Source organism: Primulina eburnea, chromosome 2, assembly GCF_022965805.1.
Source record: "Primulina eburnea isolate SZY01 chromosome 2, ASM2296580v1, whole genome shotgun sequence".
Taxonomy (NCBI): domain Eukaryota; kingdom Viridiplantae; phylum Streptophyta; class Magnoliopsida; order Lamiales; family Gesneriaceae; genus Primulina; species Primulina eburnea.
In genome coordinates this window covers 41,635,764-41,656,681 of record NC_133102.1, presented here as the reverse complement: position 1 = coordinate 41,656,681, position 20,918 = coordinate 41,635,764, and the positions used below count along the sequence as shown (strand labels likewise).

At 35.5% G+C, this 20,918-nt stretch overlaps 2 protein-coding genes and 1 long non-coding RNA gene across 3 annotated transcripts; 2 read left to right on the top strand and 1 right to left on the bottom strand.

Moving 5' to 3' along the window:
- Window positions 1–3,346: 3,346 nt before the first annotated feature.
- LOC140823255 (DNA topoisomerase 6 subunit B) lies at window positions 3,347–9,209 on the top strand. Its single transcript, XM_073184501.1, is given in 20 exon segments — window positions 3,347–3,569; window positions 3,678–3,730; window positions 4,057–4,154; window positions 4,244–4,349; window positions 4,473–4,607; window positions 4,688–4,739; window positions 4,915–4,979; window positions 5,598–5,704; window positions 5,806–5,908; window positions 6,047–6,132; window positions 6,223–6,419; window positions 6,605–6,720; window positions 6,890–6,975; window positions 7,278–7,350; window positions 7,586–7,677; window positions 7,965–8,103; window positions 8,176–8,270; window positions 8,352–8,526; window positions 8,767–8,855; window positions 8,857–9,209. Coding segments are annotated over 20 exon segments (2,028 nt in total). The 5' UTR covers window positions 3,347–3,466; the 3' UTR covers window positions 8,915–9,209.
- Window positions 9,210–12,042: 2,833 nt separating this feature from the next.
- LOC140823254 (uncharacterized) lies at window positions 12,043–15,444 on the bottom strand. The gene is made up of 4 exons (XR_012116169.1): window positions 15,218–15,444; window positions 14,737–15,130; window positions 14,550–14,656; window positions 12,043–12,921 (listed from the first exon to the last, which is right to left on the bottom strand). It is a non-coding gene; the product is annotated as an uncharacterized lncRNA (long non-coding RNA).
- Window positions 15,445–18,633: 3,189 nt separating this feature from the next.
- On the top strand, window positions 18,634–20,646 carry LOC140823252 (uncharacterized). The gene has a single exon (XM_073184500.1). It carries the CDS (start codon window positions 18,634–18,636, stop codon window positions 20,452–20,454), a length of 1,821 nt encoding a protein of 606 aa, XP_073040601.1. The 3' UTR covers window positions 20,455–20,646.
- Window positions 20,647–20,918: the final 272 nt, after the last annotated feature.

Here is a 20,918-nt window from a genome sequence, read left to right as displayed (position 1 = left end):
TTGTTTCCTAATGCATCTTTTCTTTGCATGACATAAGATAAGGTGGTTTAACTCCACACGACCTGGAAATAGATCCTACTTCGATCTTTCACGTGTTCTTGTTTGCATTATGTTACTGGATAAAGGGTAATGACATTTTACCGTCAAAATTTTAAAAAGCAAATTTTTGAATCCTATGTAATGTTTGTAAATGCTTAAAAAAAGTGATTAGGAATTTTATTTTTTTACAAAATTTGTAAATGAAAAGTCCATAATTATTTTTAACCAAATTTTTGAATCCTATGCAATGTTTGTAAATGCTTAAAAAAGTGATTAGGAATTTTTTTTTACAAAAATTTGTAAATGAAAAGTCCATAATTATTTTTTAATCATTTGTAAACACTATCTTGATATTGTTAAATATATGTTAATTTAATTATTTGAAATTACATTTTATTTCATCATACATGATATTAGAATTGGGATGGATGCGGTATTTATACATCCAAATCACTTCTCCGTTGATGCTATGATTCTGATATGAACATCGAAATCTGAAAATTCATCCTTGGAAGATTGAGTTATTTAATTATTTGGTCATATTTTTCATCATATATTTCAATTATGAGCCAATTTTATTGTTTTGAAGGCTTCGTTCTTTTTTTATTTCTTAATAATTTTCACAACAATCATGATTTTTTAAATTCTTTTTAGCAAGTTCAATTAATATGTAAGTTATGAGATTTTTATACAAAATTATATCAATACAACGCTAAATAATATTATTTTCACATGTATATTATCAATTCAAAAACAAGGTTACAAATTAATCAATTGATGTAGTTTAAAAAATTTACAAACATACATACAAATTTACATATAAACATGTGAGGATTATATGATTTAAATTAATAAATGAAAATTTATTTCAAACTGTATATGTTATATATGTCAATTAATTATTGGTTCAAAGAAATTAATTAAAAATAATATGTTATAATTAAGTACAAAATTTAAAAAATGCTATAAAAAAAATTCAGTCTATAAAAATCTTGCAAAAAAGTCTACATGATTTCATATAAATATATGAGATTCTGCAAAAAAAACAAAAAATCTATAATATTCATAAAAGTCATCATTTGAAAAAATCATTAAAAATTATTAAAATTCTTAATTGAATACATTTCACTAGATTTATTTGGATAGATAGATTTAGAAATATATGATAAAATCTATCGCCCCCTCTACTGCCCCCACCTACTTGTTCGATAAAATATCATTTTTTTTTTAAATAATTCAGTCATTTTTTAAATGTGAAGAAATCAATTTTCACGTAATAATATTTTTAAGAATATGAACAATAAATAAATAATAAAATACAAAACAAATCATATCAATTTACCTCAATTCTTCTCTCTCTATTTTCCCTAAGAGTGAGTCTTATGTGAGACCGTCTCACGGATCATAATCTGTGAGACGGGTTAACAATACTCATATTCACAATAAAAATAGTACTCTTAGCATAAAAAGTAATACTCTTTTATGGGTGACCCAAATAAGAGATTCATCTCACAAATAATACCCGTGAGACCGACTCACATAAGTTTTTGCCTTTCCCTAATTCTCAAATCTCTTCTATTCTCTCTTTTTTTTAAAAAAAAATATCTCATCTCACCTATTATTGAGATTAATCATATGAAAAAAATATTTAATTACTAATATATTTGAAAAGAGATTGCTTAAACTTTCAATATTGAATCAATTATGGATGAGATTGAAATTATAAATAAACATTCGTCACAACATAAAGCATCTTTTTATACTTTAATTTTTATATTACAAACTGGATTACAATTATTGAAGTATTGTTGTTGAAATTCCTCACCCCGTCTCTATCTTCACTTATATTAGCGATCAGCAGGGGCGGATCTAAGATTTCGACACTGGGGAGGCCGCTTACAAAAGACAAACAAAAATTTAAAAGAGAAAAGACAAATCCACCGTATAGCGACGGTTTTGACAATAACCGTCACAATATAGCGACAGCTTTTGCAATAACCGTCGCAATATAGCGACGGTTTTGACAATAACCGTCGCCTATCTAGATCGGCGACGGTTTGGTTAAACCCGTCGCTATATACTACAAAATTTTTTGGGGGGCCGTGGTCCCCGTTCGCCCTACACTAAATCCGCCCCTGGCGATCGGAGTACACGCGTTGCGTGTGTAGTATAATATATCAATGTTATTTATTGAATGCATAAAATATTTTTATTTTAAACTACTTTTTTCAGGTATGCATTTTATAAAATCGCCTCAGATTTATTAGTATAATATTTTACAAAATATTTTATGCTCGTAGGCCATAAATTAGATCAGAAAGCTCAACCAAAATGTATTGAAATAGTTAATAGTTCAATCGACAATCGAAGGTAAAATAATTGAAAATATAAATTTGTAGATGCTTCTATACAAAGAAATATAGCCTTATATATGCATTGTTGATTATGTAATTCTTCAAGCGAAAATTGATAGGAACGTTAAATTTATGTAAGAAATGTATAATGTAAAGATGATAACAAAACGAGTGAAACAAAAATTAATTATGTCAATAAATAATTTTTGAGATTTATAAATCAAAACATTCATTTCCTTAATAACAATGTATATTTATGCAAATAATAAAATACATCATATTGAAAACTGATACCCCAAGAATGGACCCATCAAGATCAGACCCAAATTCTCGGCACATCCCTAACACAGTTATATGGCCCATGACATGTCCATGTATTCTCTTATGAATATCATGTTTGAGCGTACGGTTCATTCATTCAATAGATTATTTTTCAGCAGCACACTTAGCTGTTCTCCCTTATATGCGCAGTCTCTAACTTGATCGTCGGAGAGGCTACACCGGAACATTCTCTTGACCCCCTTTAACGGTCTTATTCGTGATTTCAAGCTCGAGATAATCTCAACACATACGTCTGGACTAGTGAAGATCAAAACATAAATTTATGCAATAATACGATAAGTATACATCTTAGAGAGAAAATAGAATGCAAATTTACCAATTTATATGTTAAAAAGAACAATAGGTAAAACATTAAACATTGGCTGCTGCAGAGTTGAGTAGAGAGCTATATCATATGTAGTGAGAATGAGAAAATAAAATATAAATTACCGAAATTGGGAGAGTAATATAGATTATAAAACAGAATAGATATTAATTAACTAATAGTTAAAATAGCCAATATTATAGGCCCAAACCTTATGGGAATTAGCTATTTCAGGCCCATGATTTTATTCTAACTAAAGCCCATTGGGCTATACACGCTGCGTTTTTTAAACATAAAATGGTTATTCGAAGACTTTTTGGGGATTTAGGGCTAAATAATTAAGGTGAACAGCGCGGGAGAAGGGCATTAACGGTTGTCAAGTATTGAACGGTAAGCTTTCCGATTGCTTGTGTGGGGAAAATCGAAAATGGAAACCCCAAGAAGCAGTGAGAGCCCGGAGGAAACGAAAAAGTCGAAAGGGAAAACATCCAGAAAGCCCAAAGGCTCCGCCGCCCAAGTTCTCAAACAAAGTTTGTCCGCGCATAAGCTTTTACTTCTATGGCGCTAGTGTTTATTATATGTTTGTTTTTAGTTTCTTAGATTCTAGTTTGTATGTTTTTGTTGGTGATTTTTTGCAGAATCGCCGGCTGAGTTTTTTGCGGATAACAAGAATATTGCTGGGTTTGACAATGTGAGGTTTATGATTGGGATCAACATTCATATATTTTAATTCTATCGAAGATTGCATTTGAGTAATTGTTTTGAAAATCTCTCGTTTTAATTTTGCGGCCTACAATACCTGCTTGAAAAGCTCAACCACTTTTTATGAAGAAATATTAATGTGAATTGTGAAATTTCAAAAGATGTAAATCATCTCTGGTCCATGCACCAGCAAAATCATGGAAAGATGGAGGAACGTAATCTACATAACTGAAATTGGAAGCTTGGTAGAGTTTAAATTATTCTCTTCTGTATTTTAAGTTTTCCATTTTTTATATATATTTCCTTGTCTCACAGCCAGGAAAATGCTTGTACACTACTGTGAGAGAACTTGTTGAAAATGCACTTGATTCAGCTGAATCAATTGCTGAACTTCCTGTCATAGAGATAACCATGTAAGTGTGACTACATGCGATTCTTGATAGTTGTTGATTTGACTTTCATTGTGGTTGATGCTAGATATTTAACTGCTTGATTGATCTAGAGAAGAGATCGAAAAAAGAAAGTTCAATTCTATGATTGGTCTTGCCGAGCATGGACGTGTTGATGAAGAGCTATATGATGATTTTGAGACAGAAAAGGCCCGTGAGGTGTGTTTATGTTTACAGCTAGTTCTCTGCTGCCACACGATTTGATTCCATATTATCTAGTGTGTGAGGATACGTACGCAAATGTTGGTGGTTGGTTGTCTGAGGTTTTTTATTTTCTAATAGAAAAGGCTCGCCAAAGAAGCACGTCTGCAAGAGATCCATGCAAAGAACGCTTCTCTTGGGAAGAAAGCCAAGGCGCCAGTTGCTGCAAAATCCATAAAGAGCCGCGAGGCATCATATTACAAAGTTTCATGTAAGGTACAAATCAGTTATCTTAGAACAATATACACAATTCTCTATATAAATAATATACTGGTTTCATTTTTTCTTTGTTGTAGGATAACGGAAGAGGAATGCCACATGATGATATTCCAAATATGTTTGGACGAGGTGTTGAATCTCATTGCGACTATCTTATTATTTTTATGAGATTTATGAAGCAGCTGTATTGCTTGAAAGTATTTTGACATGATACTGCAGTTGCTCGAAGTTGGATGCAACCTCGTAAAAATTGCTTCTTTTTGTTTTTCCCCCTTTTCTTTGAGCTTGAGCAGCGTCTTTGCAGTTTTATCTGGAACTAAATACGGTTTAAAACAGACACGCGGAAAGTTTGGACTTGGTGCCAAGATGGTAGGTTTCAATGTATTTTGTTCATGTACGTGTGAATGTTTTATTAACACCAGCATTAGTCATGTCGTGTATGGTTTTCTTAAGGGCAGCTTAGTACATGAGAATGAGTGGGACTGGAATAGACATTCTCAACTCATTCCATTCTTTGTGCTTGGATTACAATGAGAATCGTAATATCATTCAAATTTTTTTTGTTAACAACGAATGATACTAAATCTATAATAATGATGATAATATTATTAATAATTATTATTTAATAATATCTATAATAATAATGATATTAAATAATAATAACAATTATAATCAATAATAAAATGAATAATGATATCAATGATTTATTAATAATAAACAACTCTTGAATATGTATTGTTTCAATTTTTTTTTATTAAATTGTAATTTGATTATTAAAAATAATTTCATTTCATTCATTTTCGATTTCTTTTGGTACCAATCATAGGGATGCAACTTCCGTTCCTACCTTATTCCACCCAACATACGAATCATGACATTAGAGTATTGGAATGCCCATTATACCTTTTGATATGGATTCCCCTTGAAAGGTAGAAATTTTAATATAATCCTACCAAAACATTATTTTATTTTTTCTTACACGTGCAGGCACTTATTTGGTCCAAGATGAGTACTGGATTGCCTATTGAGATCCGTTCGTCGATGAAGGGGCAAAGTTACTCATCATTTTGCAGATTAGATATTGATATTAATAGGTATTGCCAAATTATGGTTTAGAACATCCCATTTGGATTTTTAGGTTTTTTATTCATAGATTTCATGGAAAACTGATTGTTTTTGAGTAATTAATGTATAGGAACATTCCTCACATTCATGTACATAATAAAAAAGAGAACAAGGAAAAATGGCATGGAGCTGAGATCCATATAGTCATTGAAGGGAACTGGACAACATATCGTGTATGAATCCCTTAGTATGCTGTTAATTTGAAAGTTTGAGGATTTTTGTTTGGAACTCCTTTCCTATCCGGCATTTTCCTTATGATTTTACTGTCTCCTTAGTTTATGACTTTCTTTTGTTGTGTCTTCTGTCTACAGTCCAAAATACTGCATTACATGCGACAAATGGCTGTCATCACTCCTTATGCGGAGTTTCTCTTCAAGTTTTTGTCAGAAGTACCAGAGTACTCTCTTTCTCGCTATTGATCAACCTCTCTTGAGCTTCCTTCTGTTGTATTTAAAACCAAGTGATTAATTTTTTGTTTTCTTCGAAGTAAAATTGTCACCGTTAGATTTGCTAGAAGGACAGATATAATGCCGCCAGCTCCTGTTGAAACCAAGTATCATCCGTCAGCAGTAGATTTGCTTTTGATCAAACGACTTATTGCGGAAACATCAAAGCCTAAACTTTTGCAATTTCTTCAGCAAGAATTTGTGAATGTTAAGAAGTCCTATGCTGACCGATTAATTGGTAAGTGATCATTTATTTGAGACAGTGCTAGAGTCACTAGACTGAGCTCTTTCTACGCTAATATCATTTTGCCATTGGGTATGAAGTCAGCCAGATGGCCCCAGGGTTTGAAGTGAGCTAGATGCATGCGCATTGTACAGTATTTTTTGTTGCTAATTGACACAGGATCGTATTTTCACATTTAGGGGAAATGGGTCCCGATTTTAGCCCAAGTATGCTGGTTAAATCTCTGACCTCACAGCAAATTGTTCGTATTCATCAGTTGTTCCGTCAAGCGAAGTTTGATGATCCCAGTGGTGATGTAAGTTACTATATTGGTGTTTTCTCCCCTTGTTCCTTCAGTATAAAACCTATTGAATATATTTTTTATCGTCAGTGGAATTTCGGAGTTTATTCTTGTTTCATGTGTTTATTCTGCTCTATGCCTTTTAACGATTTAGCTTCTTGTAGTAATTTTGAGTTACCTGCAGTGCCTTAGTCCTGCTGGAGAATACAATCTCCGTTTGGGAATTATAAAGGAATTGCATCCAGATATGGTTGCAACTTATTCAGGAAGGTACAGTGAATTATTAGCCTCCTGGCAGAGACGGAGCCAGGGGGGGTGGGTGCGACCGCCCCCCTCAATTTTTTAATTTCGTTGATTAGAGGTCTAAAATTAATTATATTTTTTTCACCTTCAAGGCTTCACTCCTAATATATGTTCTTGCCCTCCCTAAAATTTTGAATATTTTTTTTTGCCCACCCAACCTTCATTTCTGGTTCTGTCCCTGCCTCCTAGAATTATACGATATACTCCTTCCTTAGAAGAAAAGTATTTATTTAGGAAAGAGAATTAAAACCATCAGATGTCTCGTGCAGCGCTCAAGTGTTCGAAGGCCACCCTTTCATTGTGGAAGCTGGAATTAGTTTGGGTGGAAAAGATGTTAAACAGGTGAGTCTTAGCTATGCTCTAGGCTCCTTAAATTCATTTTGAATTCCGAGTTTCAGTCAGTATTCTTGCTAATAGAAGAGCTGTCGTTTGTTCAGGGGTTCTATTTCACTGACAATTCTATGTTAAAAAAATCAGTATTTAGTCACAAAATAATCGAACAGTGTTTAAAATTCTCGTACTGCTGCTTATTTTGTATTCTGACTTTTGGACGGTCATATATTGGGTGAACTTCTAGGGACTAAACATTTTCCGATTTGCTAACCGAATTCCACTTCTGTTCGAGCAAGGGGCTGATGTGGTCACGAGGACTGCTATCAAGAGAATCAAGTGAGTGTTGCATGCTATTTCATCAATTTTTTTAAAAATCGGTGAACATTTTTAGTGATGTTGGCCAGGTCAATGTAGTGTCCAGTATTTTCTACATGCAGCTGCGTAAAGTTTCTCTAGTTCTTTTTCCTTGGTAAAACAATATTTCCATGTATTCTTTGTTTTGGTGATGGTAGTCACTCTTTATTTCTATCACAATTTTCTAACACCAAGTTGCGCACATATAAGTAAATAAGAAGCTTGTTACAGCTTGTTACCTAGTCCTAAAATTCCTGTCCATTTTTCAGTTGGAACAGTTACAAGATCAACCAAGCACAAGATAAGATAGGGGTCTTTGTGAGCATTGTAAGCACCAAGATTCCTTTCAAAGGAACCGGAAAGGAGTACATTGGTGATGACATTAATGAAATAGCTTCTGCCGTCAAGGTATGGACACATCGGTTTTTACTTTCACTATGTAAGAGAACATCTGTTAACTGGAAAATGTTGAATCTCCAGACAGCTATTCAGCAATGCTGTGCACAGCTGAAATCTAAAATAGTTAAAAGAATTCAAGCTCGTGAGCAGCAGGAGAGAAAACGAAGTTTGAGCAAGTCGGTTTTCCTCTCTCATTATGTGTGTAATAAAAGCCTAAGTGAAGAAAACTTTGATCTCATATTTCTACCAATTTTCAGGTACATTCCAAATGCCACGGGTGCTATATATGAAATTTTAAAAGAAATGCCTAGCTCTCATGCTTCAAAGAAGAGACGTTCTGAAGACAAGGATGCAGAATTACTTAGACAAGTTTCAGCTAAATTAGTAACCGAAGAGACGTTGCGAGAGAAGCTCACTCGACATGTGGAACAGGTGAGACTTTCTCGTTTCCTTGTCGAAATTTTTGATCCACCTATTAATACGTTGGCAGACACGATGCAGTTTTCCTACATGAAACCCGCATTTGCTGAATGTCACTGTCGATTCTTTCACTATGCTTTGTGAAAACACAGTCTTCTCTCCTTATTTTGTTGATCCATATTTTTATTTTTCGACTGCTTCTCAGATTTCCTCTTATCCCTTATATCGTGTATAAACTTACTGATTTTTCAGGTGGACTATGAGATGGCTTTGGAGTATGCAACGCAGACGGGGGTGAATGAGGAACCCAGAGACGACATTTATATACAACCCTTGAAAACCTGAATGCAATTTCACTGATTTTTACAGCCCTGCATTTGTCTTCAGGCTCATTCATTAGGTACACTCCGATATCTGCATTTGTCATTGTGTGTTTTGTTTCCTTGCAGAATGAATTTGGTGTTTTGCAAAAAGAAATGTACTATTATGCATGAGCACATAAAGGATGATTCTAGGAATCATGTAGACCGAAAATATGTGCTTCTTGAGCAGTAATTGATCTTGTTAGATTGTGTTGTATACGGTGACGTATTAGAACTGAAATGTATCGCTTGACCTGTATTTGATTTAAAAAATTTGAATTACAGACGATAAATATCTGCAATTTCGACACTCTCTTGTTTTCTCAAGGATCATATTCATTATACCATGGCTTATCATGTCCTGTTTCCCTCCTCAATATTGATTCTGCAATAGTTTTCTTGATTCTTTTTGGTCAAAACCAAATTTGAATTGGATTGATACACTTTCGACAATCTTTCTATTAGATTTTATTCTTCAACCTATGTGACATATCCTATTTCTAGTCACTAGACTGATGACACCATCCATTGGAGAGAAATAAATAAATATAAAAAAATCGCATGTAATCAAAATGAAAATAGTCTTATCTCCATGATTATATAATTTCAGCTGACACCATTTTTGCTCTCATCGATTTTATTAACATAAATTCGAGATTGAGAGGTACTCATGCCAGTTGATTTTTTTAGTTATAATTATTCAGTGTATTTCAGTTAAAATGCACATCACCCCCAATATTTTTGCATTGTTTATTTGAACCTATTGGAAACAATTTTGGCTTGGCCAAACCAAAATATGATATTTCACAATATTATATATATTTGTGTGTAAAGAAAGTTGTTGCGGAGGAGCTGTAAAAGGGTGAAAGTTTCCATAAATAAATAAATAAATTTTCTTTTTAAATGTTGAAAGGACATTGTCGTTAACTTGTATCGAGAAAACTTGCAAATTAACTACTAGTCTTTGGATAAAATAACAAGGCTTTAGAAAAAAAAAATGGTCGAGACTTGAGAGAAGATACGCTTAGTAACTAATTTGGTTGGACAGAGAACTTAATACACAAATGTGATATTAAAAAATTAATGACATTTTATAGAATAACTTATAAATCTATACCACATTACTAAGTTTGAGACTAATTTTTAGTATCATGATATGTTTTAATAATTAATTTATTAATAAAGTGTTAAAATTTTATGCAAGTTACATATAACATGCATATATAATTTTTGTTATCAAGTGGTAGGTTCAATTCCTACTTTGGACTTTTTTCTTTTTTTTACTATTTATTTTTAATCTATATATCAAAATTATAGTGTATATCACTCACTATTTCTTATAATTACATTTTGTTATTCATTTAAATATAAATCAAATTAATTATAAAAAAATTTTGTACAAGCACACAATGCGTACGTCTGTGCACTAGTTATATATTAAGCTGTAATAGATATCTACTCATTTCGTGCAAAATATCATTAGCACATATAAAATAAAAGTAGATAGATACGAAGAAATTCAGCCAATATTCACTATCGTTTCTCAATTAAAAATAATTTCAAAAACTAACAGATTATAATTTAAATTTACGATGGCTTATACATAAACATATTAGCAATGAAGCTCACGCATTAGAAGTGTGAGAAACAACATTTTGATTAAATAGTTTAATTTCGTTTTTTTAACCATGCATTTGTCATATTAAATAGATAAAACATACACACTAAAAAAATATTCCATCGCACCTGAGAGAAGATAAAATAACAACAGAAAGACAAAACAGGTTGGGTAATGGAGGAAAACATCTTGTGATGCAGACTTGTAAGGTTACCAATTCATGCATGTTGTCAGTTAAGAGCCGATGAAGGTCTTTACCAGTCAAGGAGTGTTTACAAAGAATCATAAGAAGAACCTCTCTCGACAACTTCATCAACTATCAATTCAAAATTACAACAAAAAGCTTATGCAAATAATTAATTCTAGCTTATTTTAATTTGCTCAATCATAGCTACATGTTCTTAATTTCAACATATTCCTTCATTTAGTTGTAAAGATATTGAATCAATTCATGACAATACAATTAATTTGTTGCCGTTCATTAGTTTTCCTTTAATTCTTTGATTCAATTTCTTTGTTTATGTGGTTTACCCAGAAAATTATAACTAACAATCGAATCGTAATCCATTGATCATAAAAGTAAGATTATCTTGACATGAATTTGTATATGATGTACGTGGCATGTCATGCCTATACAAATTTTCTTGCAAACATTAATAATAGAAGAATTTTTTTATAATGACTTCAATAAATATATTTAAAAACGAGTAAGTCTATTATCAGACATGTTTCATGAGTCGGACCCTGGTCGAAAATCCATCTCACAAAATCGACTCGTGAGATGATATTTTTTCTTTAAAAATCATACCCAACAATACTATTAAAAAAAAAAAAATTATCAAATTTTTTATTCAACGATAAAATATAATTTTCAAACAAGTTTCTAGATATCCTGTTTGGTCTGCCGTGATATGATTATGGCATATACCACAAGAAGTTTATGTTTTTAAAGAAAATTATTAAGCCGTCAAAACCAATAAAGCATTTCTATTATTTGTAACGCCCCTATAGAATTAAACCATTAATCGCTGCCACCTTAATCCAAAAAATCCAAATTTTTTTCTTGCCGAATCAATTATTTTACAAGTCTAATTATAGTTTCTTCAATCATTTTTTTGGCTTTATTAATTTAGTGTGGTCAAAAGATCATCTAAAAAAAGCACATAAACAGAATATCTCCCAACAACAGACATGGGCTATGGGAAATTATCGGATTCACCGATGATCAAAATTTTAACAGTTTCTAACACCGTGTCATTTCTCCATTTGCCGTAAACAGTTTTTCTTGAAAAAATTCTACCAAAAATTTCACAGGAAAAAGTTTTGTCTAATGATTTACAAAACAGTTTCCCAATTTTCGATATTTTTACATACTTTGCAAGTTTACTATATCTATAAACTTTCACGATTTTACGAAATCGAAATTTTAGTAAATAAATACCGACGAATTATATATTGAATAATTTCAGTTCGAGGCGATAAAAACGTTAATTTTTAACTGATATTCACGTCAATAGAGAGGCAACGCCACTTTGTCACGTACCCTTTTGACTATAAAAAAGCAACGATTCCTAATGTCATAGATATCATATAGTGTAGGTTACTGGTGGAGTTCCGGTCAAAAGAGAACCCATAGTTCTATTCTGCCATTTGGCATTGTAAGTACATTTTTTTCTAGTAGTGTTAAACATATGAAACAGTCAGTTCTTGCTCATATCATCTTCCAGTTTAGTTTAAGTACAAAAATGATTAGTTGATATTATTAAATTTAGAGTCTGTGTAGCTTCATGAACAATGGTGGCCATGTTTATCCTAGGAATGAATAGGGATGATAGGAATATGAACATTTTTGGTGGCCATTCGGTTTCGTGTTGTTCTCGAAATGTATGTCCAGTCTTTTTAAAGTTTCAGGTTTTTTCAACTTTCTAACTTTTCGTACAGAGAGTTTACCGGACAGGAACCATGTTTTTCAGAGTTCTAATCTAAGATCAGCTGAGAAATGCAGAGTCTTTCCTGTGAAAAAAACATGCAAATTCGAAGGTAAAATAACAAGGGGGAATCCAGAAATATAGTCGAGATCGTCATGTATTTTGTGGGGGTGGAGAAATATATTAATATACATGTAAAATCATTTGATAAGGAACATTGTTTTGATCAATGTGTGTCTGCTTTGTCTTGTTTGATGTATTTTTGGATGGGCTTGTTACTCGAGAATCACAAAAGCATTGAATCTATGATTGCTACAAAGGAATCAAATATTTTGCTTTTTTCTCGTCTTATTTTTTTGCCAACTTCTCAAGAAAGTTCACGGAAATCACCATTTAACATTTTCTGTGGATCACACAGATAGTGGAAGTACCATACCAGCAAAAATGGAGCCTGGGAAATCGGTTGATGACCAGTTCTCAAAGCTGCACCCGTGCTTACCTGTGGACACAAGAATTGCTATTTTAGGAGGCGGGCCGAGTGGGTTATCAGCAGCTTATGCTCTGAGTAAACTAGGATATTGTGATGTAACTGTGTTGGAGAAGTATCACACAGTTGGTGGGATGTGTGAATCAGTAGATATAGAAGGTATAGAGAAGATTAAAGCTTTCCTTTTTTAACTAGATACACATTCAATGTGAGTTGACCCAGTGAAATCAACCGCTGGGCTAATGATATAATCTGTTGGCAGCAGATTTGTCGTTTTTCTATGGAAACATCTGATTGCTTATGCATGTTTCTATCACAGGAAGGATATATGATCTTGGAGGACAAGTTCTTGCAGCTGGCAGCTCTCCAACTGTTTTTCACTTGGCGAAAGAAATGGGTTCAGATTTAGAAGAGATGGATGCCCACAAACTAGCTCTTATTGATAGTTTCACAGGGAAATATCAAGATATACAGGTTGCAGATGACTACGTATCAGTAATCTCATTAACGTTAGAGCTACAGGTACATCTTTTTCGATCTTTTAAGGCCGTATATCTTATTGATACTTCAAACTGGTATCAAATTCTTAATTGTTGTGCTCCATTTACAGGAAAAAGCTAAGAAATCGGGTCAAATAGGAGTTCATGCTGTGAACGACTCTGCATTTGATTTGACGCCAGAGTTTCTCGAACACCGGGGTATAAAATCTGTCCCTAGATCAGTAGCTTATGGATATACTGCTTCAGGGTATGGATTTGTTCAAGACATGCCTTACGCCTATATTCATGAGTTCACTAGAACGTCCATGGCCGGTAAAATTAGACGGTTCAAAGGTGGTTACTTGAGTTTATGGCAGAAAATAAGCACATCTTTGCCAATTAAAGTCCTCTGCAACACCGAGGTTGTGGCAGTAAGACGCCATTCATCAGGTGTCAAGATTGAAATCAAAGATGGTGAAGGATACTCCAAGAGTTTGGAATTCGATAAAATAATCATAACGGGGGCGTTTCCATTCAAGAATGGGAAAACATACAGATCACCATCATTCACTTCTGAAGGTTTGGGAGTCTATTTCTTTAGCAGCACTAGTCTTGCCGCGAATGTTTTTTAGACTGATTCTGAAAGAAAGTTCTCTTTCTACAGATACTCAAAATGACACAATGGATTTCAGTGAGATTGAAAAGAAACTGTTCAGTAAAGTGCAAACAATTGACTACTACACTACGGTTATGAAGATTAAAGGAATGGAACATTTGCCTGTTGGATTTTATTACTTCGGTGAATTCATGAACGATCCTTCTACAATAGGAAATCCAGTGGCGGTTCAGAAATTCTATTCTGACACTAATATATTCCTATTCTGGTCATATGGCAACTCAGCCGATATCAAGGGGGAAGAAGTAACAAAGTTGGCCATCGGAGCAGTTAAAAGAATGGGGGGAGAGGTTGAAATGGTAATTCTACAACGACGATTCAACTATTTTCCTCATGTTCAAAGTAAAGGTAAGTAATATTTCAAAAAAGTTCTTGACACTCCAATATTTGAAGAAGGTGACGATTCAAACAACTTTACTGCAGATATGAAGAATGGATTCTATGAAAAACTAGAAAACAAGCTTCAGGGGCAACAGAACACTTACTATGTTGGTGGTCTAATGGCATTTGAGCTTACGGAGAGAAATTCAACATATGCCATGGCTTTGGTTCGCAATCATTTCGCCAGTAATGTTCCATTGCCAAGATTTCCCTACGTCAAGGTTCAAACATCAAATTTTCAAAATTCAAAATAAAATTGCAAATACGAAGTAAACTGTGTTTAATGAATACTTGACCACTTTTCTTGCAGAGATTGTTTCCATTGAAGTCTGAGTGCTTAGACAAGATCCCTCAAAACCTAGCTGAATGCAAAGGAATTGAGTTTCCAGATCTATCCAGCCTTGATGACTATTTGAGACATTGGGGAACTCATAGTATACTCCATAAAAAGATTCTTTATACTTGGATAAACGAAGAAGGAGAAGTGGTGAACCAGAGGACTTTTGGAGAGCTACATGCTAATGCTGCTTGTATTGCTGAAAAATTATTGTCCAGCCGAAAACATGCCATTAAGCCTGGTGATAGAGTTCTTCTTGTTTATGTCCCAGGTCTTGATTTTATTGATGCCTTCTTTGCATGTTTAAGAGCCAGAGTGTTACCAGTCCCAGTTCTGCCACCTGATCCACTGCAAAGGGGTGGACAAGCACTGTTAAAGATAGAGAATATTGCTAAATCAAGCAATGCAGTGGCAATTCTCTCAACTGTGGGTTACCATTCAGCAGTTCGTGCAGGTTTTGTGAAGAACTTAATACCACTGTCCTACAGAAATGGGAGATCCTCAGGTCGTTGGCCGAATCTTCCATGGTTACATACAGATTCTTGGATCAGGAATTCTAACGGCACCATTGTTCCTACGAGAGAAGCAGATTCCAATGTGGTACCTCGGGCCGATGAAGTGTGTTTTCTTCAATTCACTTCTGGATCGACTGGCGATGCAAAAGGCGTCATGATAACTCATGGTGGGCTAATACATAATGTGAAGCTAATGCATAGGAGATACAGAAGTACATCAAATACAGTGCTCATCAGTTGGCTCCCACAATACCATGACATGGGACTGATTGGTGGGCTTTTCACAAGTTTGGTTAGTGGTGGAAAGGCTGTCCTGTTCTCTCCGATGACATTTATAAAGAACCCCCTTTTATGGCTTGACACCATCAGCAAGTACAAGGGAACTCACAGCGCTGGCCCAAACTTCTCTTTTGAACTTGTGATTCGAAGGTTAGAGCTTGACAAGAACAAGGCTCGGACATATGATCTTTCGTCAATGCTGTTTCTAATGATTGCTGCTGAACCAGTACGACAGAAAACTTTGAGTAGATTTATTGACCTCACTAGTAAATACGGTCTTTCCCAATATGTAATGGCTCCTGGCTATGGATTGGCGGAAAATTGTGTTTTTGTCAGCTGTGCTTATGGGGAAGGAAAACCTGTATTGGTTGATTGGCAAGGACGAGTAAGTTGTGGTTATGTATCATCGGGTGATGAAGATGTGGACGTGAGAATTGTTGATCCAGAAACTGGTAAAGACCACGAAGAGCAAGGAAAGGAAGGTGAAATATGGATCAGTAGTCCAAGTGCAGGAGTTGGATATTGGGGTAGAGAGGAGCTTAGCATCAACACTTTCAGTAATGAGCTTGAGAACCATCCTGGTCGGAGATACACAAGAACTGGAGACTTGGGACGGATAATTGATGGAAATTTGTTCATTACAGGAAGGATAAAGGATCTCATCATTGTCGCAGGGAAAAATATTTATTCAGCAGATGTTGAAAAAACAGTTGAAAACTCGTCAGAGCTCCTCCGCCCTGGCTGCTGTGCTGTCATTGGAGTGCCTGAGGAGATTTTATCAGCAAAAGGGATATCAATATCAGATACCTCTGATCAGGTGGGATTGGTTGTAATTGCAGAAACTAGAGATGGTAAACCAATGGCTAAAAATGTCGTCGAACAAATCAAAGCAAAGGTTGCAGAAGAACATGGTGTGAATTTAGCTGCAGTGAAACTGATCAAACCAAGAACAATCAGCAAGACTACATCTGGGAAAATCAAGAGATTTGAATGCCTAAAACAATTTGCTGATGGAACACTGAACTTGTTACCAGAACCAGTGGTTCCAAAACGGTTATTGCTGCGGTCAAATACTACAGGAACGTGCAGAGAGGGCCACACACCTCGAACCCAGCTCAAGATAAATATTACATCACAAAGTAAGATATTAAGTTATACAGAAATCATTGAGTTTTTAAAGGCACTTGTCTCAGAGCATACTGGCGTTCCTGTTAGCAAAATTTCAACAACTGTAAGCCTCACCTCTTATGGAATTGATTCCATTGGCGTGGTAAGAGCAGCTCAAAAGCTTTCAGATTTTCTTGGTGTACCAGTTGGAGCAGTTGACATTTTCACAGCAACAAGCCTTGATGACTTGGCTTGCTTCTCAGAATCTTTAGTGATGAAGACTCAACCACAAGATATGAGAAATACTGCTTATCATACAGAAGAAGATAAGGACATCTGTTCGCAATTAATGACTGAAGTTCACCTACCTCAAGAAGTTTCTTTATCATACAAAATGTGTATCGTATTATTGCAATATCTTCTTCTTACTTACATCACATTCTTGCTGACCCTTCCTGCATATATAGCGATTTCTATCCATGAGAAGCTGATGTCTTCCACCCTTAGTCTGATAACAGTAACTCCAGCAGCACCGTATGTGATCTCCTTACTACTTGCACCTCTTTCCTGGATCCTATGCATATTTTCTACATGCAGCTGTATTGCTCTTTTTGGAAACTCGTTTCTTCAACCAAATTATGCTTTAACTCCCAATTCATCAATATGGTCACTCGACTACATCAAGTGGTGGGTACTGTACAAGGCTCAAGAAATTTCCTCAAAAGCGTTGGCTGTACATTTGAGAGGAACACAACTGCTGAACTTTTGGTTTCAAATTCTTGGAGCCAAGATAGGATCATCGACAATTATTGACACGATCGACATCACTGACCCAGCACTAGTTTCTATTGGAGATGGAGCTGTACTTGCAGAGGGAGTCTTAGTACAAGGTCATGAGGTGAAAAATGGAATCTTGAGTTTTCACCCCATAAGAATTGGAAATAATTCCTCAGTTGGTCCCTATGCTGTGATCCAAAAGGGAAGTGTTATAGGAGATGGAAGTGAAATACCGGCATTGCATGTCACCGAAGCGGGAAAACTTGTTTCCGGATCAAACAAAACTAGCAACATCCAAAAAGTATGAACTATCTCAGATTAACTACTTGTTTTAAAAGCTTTGGAGAACTTATGATCTGAGATTGACCTAAATTATTATGCTCACTGTTTTTTTCCAGGTTGCAGAACTGGCAAAAGTACAAATTGAAGCTAGATATCAGTTATTACCTCATCTCATGGGTGTCTACGGAGTCGGACTTATAAGCTCTTTCTCAGCAGCCATATTCTACTGCATCTACATCATGCTAGTCCAAAATACTCCATCAATTAAGCACTTCACATTTTTGTGCATCTCCGGAGCTTTCCACTGGTTTCCTTTCACCATTGTTGCATACGCTACACTGATTGATACCACATCTCTGAGTCCACTGAAATTTTCCATCGCAGTTGCTGCAGCGTATCTGTCTCACGGCTTGATCCTTTGTCTGCTTACATCCTTGATAAACCTTTTTCTGTCTGAAAACGAGGAAGCACAGCAATCACAATACCGAATGTGGCTTCGTCACAGAATCAATGTCGCCTGCCATCTGAGATTTGCGAAGCTCCTTTCTGGGACAGAAGCTTTTTGCATATACTTGAGGCTTCTAGGTGCAAAAGTGGGGAAATGTTGCTCTATTCGTGCGATTAATCCAGTTTTAGAGCCCAAACTTGTATCAATCTGTGCAGGCGTCCATCTAGGTGATTTCAGCCGTATTATTACTGGTTTCTACTCATCCTATGGTTTCACAAGCGGAAAGGTTGAGGTGCAGGAAAATTCAATTGTTGGGAGCCAAAGTGTAGTCCTTCCTGGTTCAACTATTCAAAAGGAGACGATTATTGGCCGCACTTTCAGTTGCTCCGATCAACTCAGTGCTTCAGAGCGGCGGTGTTTATATTGGATCTCAAACTCCCATTATGATAAAGAACACAAAGCATGAGCTGGATGAACGTATCGAAGAAATGGACACAGCCTACAAGAAAATTGTTGGAAATCTTTCTGCGAATTTGGCTTCTACAACTCTTAAGGTTAAATCAAGATATTTCCATCGAATCGGAGTTAGTGGGAAAGGAGTACTAAAAATGTATGAAAACATAGAAGGTTTGCCTGAACACAAGATATTCCGAGCTGGGAAGACTTATCCTATCATAGTTAGGCACAGCAACAGCTTGAGCGCTGATGATGATGCTAGGATTGATGCACGAGGTGCAGCTGTTAGAATATTTTCTGATACAGATGATCAAACCTCCCTCTTGGACTTGACGTTGAAAACAGGAAAGGCATTTTATGCACGCACTATTTCTGATTTTGTGACATGGCTTGTATGTGGACTACCTGCAAGAGAAGAGCAAGTGAAGCGTGCACCACATATCAGAGACGCGGTGTGGATGTCACTTCGCAATGCAGAAACTTTTACTCAACTTCATTACTACTCGAACATCTGCAGGCTCTTCAGGTTCACAGATGGGAAAGAAATGTATGTCAAATTCAAGTTGAGCCCTTTTGATAAGAGCAATAGTGAAGACTCGGGTAAGGTCGACCCCATTGGAATCCTTCCTCCAGAAACAGGTGCTATCCCTCGTGACAGTAACGACAAACGTCCAAAGCTTTTTCTTGCTGAGGATTTTCAACAACGCGTGAATTCATCTGGTGGGGTCCATTACATTTTCCAGCTCCAATTCCGGCCTATACCTCGAGATGAGGTCATGCAAGATATTGCCCTCGATTGCACGAAACCATGGGACGAATCCGAGTTCCCCATCATGGATGTAGGAGAGGTGATTATTACTGAAAACCTCACAAAAGAACAGTCGGAGCAGCTTGAATTCAATCCTTTCCTTAGATGCCATGAGGTGGATGTCATACGTGCAACATCAGCCTCTCAGAGTGCCTCAATCGATCATGGTCGTTCACTAGTGTATGAAATCTGCCAGCATTTAAGAAACAACCAGCCTCTCCCAGAGGCATGGAGAACATTCATAGAGCAATCAGATGTCAAAGTAGACCTCTCAGGATGTCCAATAGCAGCAAAGTTACAGAAAGGGGACTCAACCTCAACCCAAGTAACACTTGCAAGAACCTGGTACCAAACATCATGGGCGATTTTCTTTCAACCGTTGCTTCAGACATTCTTGCCCTACTACCTACTAGCATATGTCATCTCCACCCCACTAAACTGGCTGCTATACACCAAAAATACCATGAAATACCCACTGCATTGGCTACTACCTTTGTTTTGGGTTGTATCAGGCACATGGACAGCACTGGCTTGTGCAGCAGCAAAATGGGTTCTGGTAGGAAACAAGAAAGACGGCGGGACAGCAACTATGTGGAGCAAAACAATCTTCATGGACACAATCTGGCAAGCATTCAAGACACTAGTGGGTGAATACTTCGTCGAGATGACTGGTGGATCACTCTTTTTCGCTGTTTGGATGAAGATAATGGGATCGGATATTGACTTGAGCGGGGGAGTGTATGTGGACAGCATGGGAGCTGTGATGAATCCTGAAATGGTGGAGATTGGCAATGGGGGTTGTGTGGGCAGAGAAGCTCTGCTGTTTGGTCACATATATGAAGGTGAAGGAGGGAAAGTGAAGTTCGGGAAGATTACAATAGGCGAAGGGGGGTTCGTGGGGAGTAGAGCAGTGGTCATGCCTGGGGTAGTGGTGGAAGAAGAAGGGAGCCTTGGCGCTCTTTCACTTGCCATGAAAGAAGAAATTGTGAAGCGTAAGTGACACATTTGATCAAACACTTGGTAGGCGTTTCTACAACCTTAAATAAAATTATCAGCTAGTTGATATATTCAAATAAAATGTTGACAAATAATAGCAATAAATAGAATTCCTATATGAGTTTCCATTTCCAAGAAACTTTGGCTGTAACAAAGTCAAATTTGGGGTTTCTGTTTGGTCAGTTTTTCTAATAATTGAATCAATTTATTTTAAAATATTTGTTGATATATAAACTGAAATTATTCTTTGAACTTTCTTTTAAAATTATCCTTTTTTAAATTAATGCATTTCATATTAAATTGAATATGTTTATTTTGAGACTGTTTCACATATCTACATTCATGAGACGATACGACTAAGTTATATTTAAAATAAAAAATAATATTATTGATATAAAAATAATTTTTTTGTGATTTTTTTTATAAATATTGACGTTAAATAATACTTAAAGATGAATTTAAATATTA